At 36.0% G+C, this 10,728-nt stretch overlaps 1 protein-coding gene across 1 annotated transcript in view; it reads left to right on the top strand.

The window, feature by feature from the left end:
• The window catches only part of LOC106869309 (uncharacterized), a 50,668-nt gene extending 41,593 nt beyond the window's left edge, over positions 1 to 9,075 (top strand). Inside the window, exon 3 of the mRNA XM_014914995.3 lies at positions 7,669 to 9,075. Coding sequence (XP_014770481.1) covers positions 7,669 to 7,765 — 97 coding nt within the window. The 3' untranslated portion in view covers positions 7,766 to 9,075. The remainder of the gene's footprint in view (positions 1 to 7,668) is intronic.
• The last annotated feature ends 1,653 nt before the right edge of the window (positions 9,076 to 10,728 follow it).

Here is a 10,728-nt window from a genome sequence, read left to right as displayed (position 1 = left end):
TAGTGGAATAGTTTTATTTTTAAAGTGAAAGTATTTGACATGAGTGTTTTTGTTTCACTTTTGACACGTAATACTTAAATAGTGGAGGAGATATTATGTTGCCGTGTGCTCGAACTCTGCAAGAAGTTAATAATTTTTTTTGACTAAAACACAACTGGAACCCTAAGTAAGGCATGTGTAAAATTTGAATGAAATTGGTTGCGTAGTTCTCGAGTTTTAGGGATTCACACAGACAGACAGACAGACAAACAGACAGACAGACAGACACCCATTCTCACTTTTTTATATATATAGATTTAAACATTCATGAACCTTCAGGCGAAAACCATCTGGACACTATTTATAAAGCATCATCTTGAATAAATGACTTTTAATAAATCGCGACCTAATGCTCTTTGCCTGAAGTTTTGTGAATTTTTTAATATCAATTATTGTTATTAATATGATTTTAATTTAAGGGTGAAATGCTTAGCGGCATTTCGTTCGTCTTCATTTTCTAAGTTCAAACTTCGCCGAGGTCGACTTTCGAGAGCGACAAGTATCAGTTGAACACTGTGGTCGATGTAATCGATTTACGCCCTTCCTCGAAATTGCTGGCCTTGTGCCAAAATTTGAAATCAATATGAATTTAGATTACGGAAATTTTCAAAGTAGAATAACCTATGTATCAATATTTTGTACAGTGCGAGTATTAATAAGCATCTTGTGTATGTATGATTGTTCAGTTTTATTTCAAGATTTCTTGCCAACAGAGAAAGAGCCGGTTTCTACCCGAGATCCAAGGCTCCTTCATTGGCATTTCAACATCAACAACAAGGTATTTTTGTTTGTTTGTATGCATCTATGTGCAGATTTGTATGTTTTGCTTTATGTATGCATTCTCATGCATATAGTTGCATATCTAGACATGCTCATATATATCTAAATGATAAACTTCTGGAAAGTTTTACAGATTTTTACAGTTCCACTGATGAATTGGATCTGTAGTCTTCGAATTAGCTTTCTTCTTCCTGGATTTGAGAAGCCTAATTTCTCAAGATTGGCATTTAAGCAGTATGTTACATATTCCAGGGCCCCAATAATTACAGGTATAAACTTGAACTTGTAATCTGGATAAAGTGACTGCAGATTTCTTAATAGTCCAGCGTAGGTATTCTCTTTTTCACTGATCTTCAGCTTTATGTTAACATCTGCTGGGCAGCTAATTTCCACAACTGTACACAGTTTTTCTTATCTATCCCAAATCATGTATGCATGTATGTATGTATGTATGTATGTATGTATGTATGTATGTATGCATGCATGCATGTATGTATGTATGTATGCATGTTTGTATGTATGTATGTATGTATGTATGTATGTATGTACGCATCTATGATTTCTCTTTGAGATTAACTTAAATCCTTCTTGAGAGATCTCATGCTGGTCGCTGATTAAGCGACAAAACCTTTTTAGTTAAGAGAGCTCGAGAACATGAGCATTGCTAGTCTTTTATGCAAGTCTATTGCTATATAATCCAGTTCACTTATAATAATAGGCTCCAATGAAAATCTGTAGTCTGGATAAAAGAGCTGAAAGTGTCTCACTAGAATGTATATATGGATATATGTATAAACAGTTATGTGTGGGGGTGGGTGGGAGTGGGGTGAGCGTACACATATAAAGAAAATTTAAAAGGAATTTGAAATAGATTCGAGGTAGGGCCCTACTGGTCAATTTAGATCACATGATAGTTTTTGTCATGATACTGGTATTACTTCTTTTACTAATAGGTCCTCGTGGTGGAGCAAACAGGATGGTGATGTCACGTACTCGGCATTCTACGGGTGTGATATTTAAGTGACATTAGTTCTTTACATTGGATATTACACATGGCAGAGTAGACAAGATGTTGGTATCAGTTACTCGTTATTCTGAAGGGCGTGATATTTCAGCATCATCTACCACGTGGGGACGTAACCGATTTGATAGAGTCAGGTTACGTATGTGTTTATGTGAGCAACATGAGTAATAGCAAGCTGTGTCCCTACAGTAGGAAGTCAAAGACTTGAAATGACCAATGGAGATCGAAAACACTCCAGTTAGAAGCCATTTTATGTTTCTTCTTAATTTTCTTCTCTCTGCCGCCAAACATCTGATGATGTGGACAGGTTTTATGCCTTCGAAAATTTGAAGAAACGTGGAGCTAAGTCAAACTGTTATTGGATACGTGTCCACTACCAAATGTATTAACGGTTTTCTTTCTTTCGTACTTCCGTTTGCTCACTCTTTTACTTGTTGCAGTCATTGGTCGGCGGCCATGGCATGCAAGGGCATCACCTTGAATGGTTTAGTCGAACAGATCGACCCCAGCACTTGATGAGTCGCTAAGTTACGGGGACGTTAACAAAGCAACACTGGTGGGAAAAGAACAGACACTAACACAAAGACGAACAGACACTAACACAATGACAGACACACACACACACACACACACACGCGCACACACACACACACACACACGAACACACTCGAATACACAGATACACACACATTCAAACGCATAGACTCACACACGCACACATATAGGGCTGGCTTCCCAACAGTTTCCGTTTAGCAAACGGAAACTTCGCTCACACAGTCATGTCTTTATACACCTCTTCTTGTGTTTTGATTAAAATTTTAATCTATTTGTTACCCAGTCGAAAACAGTAATCGTCACAATTTTCTTGGACAGTCACTCAATATTTTAGTATATTTCTTTCCATTTGTTCTTAGTTAATGTGAGAAAGATAATTTGTAATCTTCGTACCGACTTCACTCTCATTCTGTTCAAATATTTGTTTGATTTTTAAGTGTCATTCTTTCAGTCACTTGAAAAACAAAATTGTAGGTGGAGGCATGGCCGTGTGGTTAAAAAACTCGATTTGAAAGCTTCTGGTTTCGGGCTCGGTCCCACTGCGTGTCACTTTGGACAAATGTCTTCTGTGGTCGACTAATACGTTGTGAGTGAATTTGATGGATGGAAACTGCATGGAATTCTGCCGTGTGTGTGTGTGTATCATTGCATGTGTCCCCGTAACTTAGCGGTTCGACAAAAAGACAGATAGCATAAGTGCCGGACTTAAAATACAAGTACTAGGTCGATTTATTCGATTAAACCCCTCTGGGCGGTGCTCCCGCATTGTCGCAATCCAATGATTGAAACAACTATAAGAGAAAATAAAAAGATAAAATTCTTCTGAAACTGGTAAAGTTAGAAGAGAGAGAGATGGAGAGAGAGGGGAGAGGGAGAGAGAGAGGGAAAGGGAGAGGGAGAGAGAGAGAGAGAGAGGGGAGAGAGAGAGAGAGAGGGGAGAGAGAGAGAGAATGAATACTTCAAGACACGTCAGGGGAAGGTGGCAATAACCACAGAGCGTTATGCATGGCTTAGTACGCATGAAGGAGTAGACAGAAGGAAATTGAAAAACAAGTTGTTGTGATGCTATCATAACAACTTGATGGCATTAATAATGATGACATCAAGTATTTCATGACAAGATAACAAGAATATACTGAATAAAACCAAGCTAGATTCCAAGCATTGCGAACAGAAGCTAACAGCCAAAGTGCAGCACTATTTTTGCAACCACCTTCCTTCATACTGCACTATTCATTAACACACTAGCAACTGGCTGAATTTTGGCAGAAAGCCAGCAAGTTCAGGGGAGGGGGTGAGTCGATTACATCGCTTCCTAGTGCTTAATTGGTACTTATTTTATCGATACCCGAAAGGATGAAAGGCAAAGTCGACTCCGGTGGCATTTGAACTCAGAACGTAAAGACGGACGAAATGCTGCAAGGCACTTAGCTCAGCGTGCTAACGGTCCTACCAGCTCACCGCCTTAGTGACAAACTAAATTTGGTGTCAAAGTTTGGCACAAGGCCAGCAATTTTGGAGGAGCGGGGTCAAGTCGATTGCATCGACCACCAGCGCTCAACTGGCACTTATTTTATCGATCCCGAAAGGACAAAAGGCAAAGTCGACCTCGGTGGAATTTGAACTCAGAACGTAAAGACGGACGAAATACTGCTATGCATTTAGTCCAGCGTGCTGACGATTTTTCCTGCTCACTGCTTTAGTGATACGCAAATGTTGAGGAGATGGAATGCCATCAATATGTTGTCGGAACAGAAAATTTTGCATACATCTGTTGGCTAAGCATCCAGTGTCATTGAAAATGCAGTTGTTGGTCTCTAAGACAAAGTCCAGATATTTGCTGAAGATGGTCAGGTACTATAGCTCAGCATTTCAGATGACATCTTTTGAAGATAACATCATAAAAGAAGCTGGCTTCGTGCCAAAATTCAATATGGTTCTCTGTAACTACAATGAGGTCGTCATGATACATACATACATACATACATACATACAAAAAGTTCGTTTTCTGTCTTCGTCTTTATGTTTTCGCTTTTCATTGTGTTTAACGTTTTGTGTGATGTCCTGTACCCATATATGCATCTATGTGTACATATAGATGTAGGTATGTACATATACGTATGGATATATGCATATATTTATATATTATTTATGTTATTACATACATACGTGTGTATGCGTGTGTGCGTATGTGTGTGTGTAGTCAGCAGGCTACACACACACACGTACACGCACGTATGTATTATTCATGCATACATGCACACACACAAAGGTACACACACTTATCCATCTACATAAGGATGTATATTGATGAAAGTTATTGAGTTCTCTTTTGTTTAATATTGTAATTCATGCATACATAATTCTGTTTTGATAAACAAGATATTTCCTCGTTCAAGTTCTCATAAGGTAAAGCGTGCTCATTGATGAGTCGTATATATATATATATATATATATATATATATATATATATATATATATATATATATATATATATATATACGCGCACACACAAACTCACACATTGGCAATACATGGTTTGTCTTGATAACAGTGTTGTTTAGCGAAAGATAATTTTGAACCGAATTCCATACTTCCAGTAAAATGATGCCATCAGCTTAATCATTCTATAGAAACTGACGCCAGTTGATGCTGCTATCAATAAAACATTATTGTAATCAATCCTAGTTTCGTTATTATTGTTATTATTATTATTGTTATCATATTGTTGGCGGTGGTAATGATGATAGCAGTTAATGAGCTCGCTTTCGTTTCTTCTCTTACGTCAAGGAGACAGAGCCAAGTCGGTTAAAATTATTCCTGTCTGTTAAGATCGTTTACTAAACAGTCTAGAATGTTAAAAGCATATGGTTTGTAAAGTTGCACTGTCGTGTAGGCGTAAACACTTTTTAGCGCTCTCAGTAAAGATAACAGCAAGAATTCTACAACAAAGACCATGGTGTCATGTTAAAAATTCAGAATCACTGTTTTCATTACTTATTTTTAGATCTGTTCTGCTAACGAAGACTGGGTTTAGGGATTTCTTGATGCCGCATTCTTGACAATTATAGTGATTAATTTACTCCAGACCATCTTTTACTCGTAACCGTATTGTATAGATTAAAAAACAATTTCGTTTAATGTCAGAAACTGAAGGAGACTTTGCAAATGAGGGATGTTAGATGTTTTAAACAAGCGATACTCTTTCAGAGAAGGAAAAGCGATGAGATAAGTGAATCTTCCCCAGTAGATTATTAATACAGCTTATTTCCGTCTTGCGTCGGCATCCACGAAACTAGTTTGGTAAAATATGATATTGGTTCCTCATACTGGTAAAACATTTATGGCATTCATTTTAAGGTATTGAGTTTACATCTCATTTCTTTTACCTTATGATCTATGAAATATCTAACTGTAATATATAATTCATGTACATATCAAATATGGGGGCCTACAAGTCATGAATGGACTCCGAATGCCATGGACACAGTCTCACTTCTTCTAGTTTAAGCCTTACAAAAAAAAGTGCTATTAGTCGTATCTCTTACAATAAGAAAAGAAAACCCGAATATGTGACATAGTAGGAAAAAGAAGATAAATAAAGGCTTCAAATTTTGGCACAATTGCAAGAATTTTAGGGGATTAGTTGATTACGTTACTCCCAGTATTCAACTGGTATTTATTTTCTCGAGCCCAAAATGATGAAAGGAAAAGTTAACCGCGGCGGAATACAAACTCAGGACGGAAGAGCAACTTCTAACCAATTACAGAAAATTTACACCGTTGGTGAGGCGCTGAAAGAGTCAACACTGTTGATGAGATGCCAAAAGAATCACGACTTATCACTAAACACTGTTTGAAACTCTCTCAGCTGTCACAAAATGTATTTAATTATCAATGAAGTTAACTCAGCTATAAATATTTTCATATTTACAGTTTAGTATAGTTTGCTCTTGTGAAAAACAGGAACGGTCCATAACTTACAAGTGGACAGTTTGCATCCGAAAACTGAGTCGGCAATCTGGTTTCGATTTTCCGATTGCAGCCATTTCATTTCAATTATGCTATTAATCATGTTGAAAAGGTTTAGACTTCACAACTTTTATTCCTATTTTCTCTAAAGATATTAGGAATGGGACTTAGTCATTTGTTAGTAGACACTTAACACCATGAGAGATGAAATAATTAACATTATTTATCGCACGAATGCCTGTATAAGTTTTGCCTTTCTTTATTTTGTTCAAGTGTCAGAATCGATTGAGTGTCGCACGAAATGCTCTACAGCATTAATTACACGTCTCTACATCTTGCGTTGAAATGTAGCTCAGGTCGACTCGGTTAAAATCAATCTAATCGCTTCTGAGTAATTTTCGGTCTTGTTTTCAAATAGAGAAATCCTTATTCAGTTACGGTGCAGGAATGGCGTGTTCCGAATGAACAAGGTAATGTAATCCGATGGTAGTAAAAATTCCACAAATTAGGTACTCCAAAGTCATTCAGAAGGCCAGGGTCCTTGTGAGCGTTGTTGTTATTTTGTATGTATGTATGTATGTATGTATGTATGTATGTATGTATGTATGTATGTATATATATATATATATATATATATATATATATATATATATATATGCATGTGTGTATATATATATGATATCTTGTACACAGTATACAGGTATGAGTTACTAATTGCATTGGAGATGTAGTCTAGGCAAGCTTTAATAACACACCTTGTGTCTCCAAGAAATCTCCAGACTACATTTTCCCATTACACACACACACACTTAGTATAGTGCCCAGGGAGATTCAGCCTGATACAGGATATGTCAAGGCTGGCCGTTTGAATTATAAGCACTCCTCATTTTTGCCACCTGAGTGAACTGGAGGAACGTCAAATAAAGCATCTTGCTCAAGGATACAAAGCACCACAAGGAATCGAACTTATGACCTTACAATCATGAGACGAATATCCTAACCACTAAGCCACGCGCCTTCGACTGCACACACACACACGCACACACACACACACACGCACACACACGTACAGGCACACGTGCACACACACACACACACACACACACACACACACACACACACACACACACAAGCAGAGGTTGATCCAACTAATTAGATTCTGTACACACTACACCTACAAATGTATGTTATTTGTATCAAACTTATAAATCATTTTACTACATAGATAACTATCAACTCTTGCAAAACATTTCCTAATTATTCCTTATATATATATATATATTTTTTTAATTTTCCAGCCTCAATAATTATGCACAAGCCGAAGGAATCTTGTATTGTAAGAAACATTACCAAGACATTGTCGTCGCCAAGAACACACAGACACCTGTTGTTTAAATGTAGGTTTATTCATCAGCAATAACAACAACAGCTACTACAAAATGGCATGTGACGTAATTATATCAGCTCCATAGTTTTGAACAAGTGCCTTTAACAAGAACTGGAAAGATTTTTTTCTTCTTTTGTTGTTTTTGATTTACATTCATCCTCCTTACTTAAGCTTCTTGTTACAGTCGGCAAAAAAAAAAAAAAATGCTGACTAAGCATCATGCATATTTGGTCAAGCGTCACAAGTTTTAATTAGTTAAAATATAATTTAAGTTTTGAAAAATGCCAAAAATATAATAAAAATAAAAATAAAATAAACTAATGATAAAAATTCATTTTTATTCAACTCGCTTCATCTTTTGATTTCATTTTATTTATTTATTCATATTTATTATTATTATTATTATTATTATTAATACGTTTTCATTATTATTAGAATGGTGGATTACTTAAATCAGTAGGATATTTAAAATACACTGCTGTATTTAGTTATGACCCTTTACATTCGAACCTGTCATGGTCGACTTAGCCTTCTATTCGAAGTACTACTTAATACTTCGATATTATTCGGCTGTTTCTCCTCCGAGTTTCCGATCTTTTGCCTATGTTAGAAATCATTATACTTATTGTTAAGAGGACGGTGGATTGCCAGAATTGTTAGAGTGCCGGGCAAACTTACCTTGCGGTATTTGTTCCAGCTCTTTATCATTGTGAGTTCAAAACCTGCCGAAGCCAACTTTACCTTTATCTCTTCCGAGTCGATACAATCGACTATCCCCGCCACCCATACAATTTCTGACCTTGCGTTCATGTAAGAAATTATCTTTATAGTGAGAGCGGTGAATAGCCGAATCGTTAGAGCATCGAACAAATTGTTTTGCGTTCTGATGTCGACTTTATCTTTCGTTTTATCCGGTGTCGACAAAATAAACTATCTGCCTAGTGTTGGAAGCATTGCAATCCCTCTTCAAAAATGCTTGGCCATGTGCCTACGTTAGAATGATTATTATTATTATTATTTCTCTTTGGAACTAAGGCGGTGAGCTGGCGGAATCGTTAGCACGCTGAACAAGCCGCTTCGCGACATTTCTGCTGATTATACACGTTCTGAGTTCAAATTCCTCTGCGGCCTATTTTATCTTTTATCATTTTGGGATCGATAAAATAAGCACTAGCTGAGAATTGTGCATACAGTGAAAAGGATTATAATAATAACCAATATCAGTCTTTATTATTTCTTTCCTTTTTTTCTATGTCCTTATTTTGCATTTTTTTGCATTCCCGTCATCCACCACAAACCATCCAGCTTTATAGTAGAACCCCCCCCCCCCCAAAAAAAAACAATGATATAAAATAGTTTTTAAGTAATGAATATTTTGCTTTTCGGCATTACAAGAAGAAAAGGAAAACAACAATATCAGTAACGTTTTTCGAATGGAAATAACATTGATCTTCAGTTATTGATCTTCAGCTTGCTAAATTTGATGATTTTTAGTAATGATTTTGCTTTATAACTTTTGAGTTCAGCTGATTATAATGATCTTTGTAATGTACGTAATGTTGCTTTTTGCACAGTAAAATATTTCATTGCTTAATTTTGTATGTTGTTTCATTTCTTTGTTTTTACATTGTTTTTTTTTGTATGTGATTTTTGTTTCTCTTTTTATGTTTGTTAACCAATTTTACACAGACCTAACTACGTTATCTGGTTTCCATTCTCGGTCGGATCTATTATTAAAACTCACTTAAGTGAACGTTACGGAAAAAAGTCATCATATTTTTCTACTCCATCTTTATCATTCATCTATTTAACTTTCGTCTTTCCTTTATACTTATGAAATATGTGAAACTATAGATCTCTGTATATCAGACTTGTTCCATAACTGCTTTCCGATGTCAGACATTAGTTTTAGGGGACGCTATTATTATTATTATTATTATTATTATTATTATTATTATTATTATTATTATTATTATTATCATTATTCAGTAGTTTTATTTTTATAACGTGCTTTCACTTCACTACCAAGTGCAGCTCTGTGCGCCTTGGGTATGTGCTGTGGTTCTCTTATGTTTACTGTATTGAAAGTGTTTTGCGTAGAATGTGTGCAGTACCCAGTAGTGAAATTTTCTGTATGTTATATATATTTGTAAGTCCTGGTGTTTTTGTTATGTATTTGTCTGAATATTTTTTTATTATACCTAAGGCACCTACTATGATAGGAATTGTTTCTGTTTTTAGATTCCACATTCGAGTTATCTCTATTTCCAGGTCTTTGTATTTTGAAAGTTTTTCCATTTCTTTTAGAGAAACGTTGTCATCTGCTGGTATTGATACATCAATTAGAAAGCATTTTTTTCTTCATGATCTTTGACAACTATATCTGGTCTATTTGCCTTAATTTCTCTATCTGTGTGTATTGGCATATCCCAGAGTATGGTTGCTTTCTCGTTTTCTGTGACCTTTTCTGGCGTGTGTTTATACCATCTTTTTTCTGTTGTTATTCCATAGTGTTGGCATAGCTTCCAGTGTATATAGGTCCCAGCTCTGTCGTGTCTGTGAATATATTCCTTCTTAGCCAGGACTGGGCAGCCAGAGATAATATGATTTATTGTTTCTTGTCCATCTCCACATATTCTACAGTTACTTGTTATATTTCTTTTCATTATGTGTTTTTGGTAATTTCTGGTGGGGAGGCTTTGGTCTTGTGCAGCAATTAAAAATCCTTCAGTCTCTGCTTTGAGTCCTGAGCTTCTCAGCCATTGCTGGGATTTTTCTCTGTCTATTTCTTTCGCATTTAGTTTAGCCCAGTATTTACCATGTAGGGGCTTTTCTTGCCGTCGTTTTATCATGGTTCGTTGCTGTTCTAGTTTTAGTTTGGATTTCATTTGTTTTATAGCTTTTGTTGTTTCTTCTTCTTCTTCTTCTTCTTCTTCTTCTTCTTCTTCTTCTTCTTCTTCTTCTTCTTCTT

This window comes from Octopus bimaculoides, chromosome 1 (assembly GCF_046866305.1).
Source record: "Octopus bimaculoides isolate indiv1 chromosome 1, ASM4686630v1, whole genome shotgun sequence".
In the NCBI taxonomy this organism is placed as follows: domain Eukaryota; kingdom Metazoa; phylum Mollusca; class Cephalopoda; order Octopoda; family Octopodidae; genus Octopus; species Octopus bimaculoides.
Note: the sequence above shows the minus strand (reverse complement) of the source record. Positions and strands in the feature narration are given on the sequence as shown.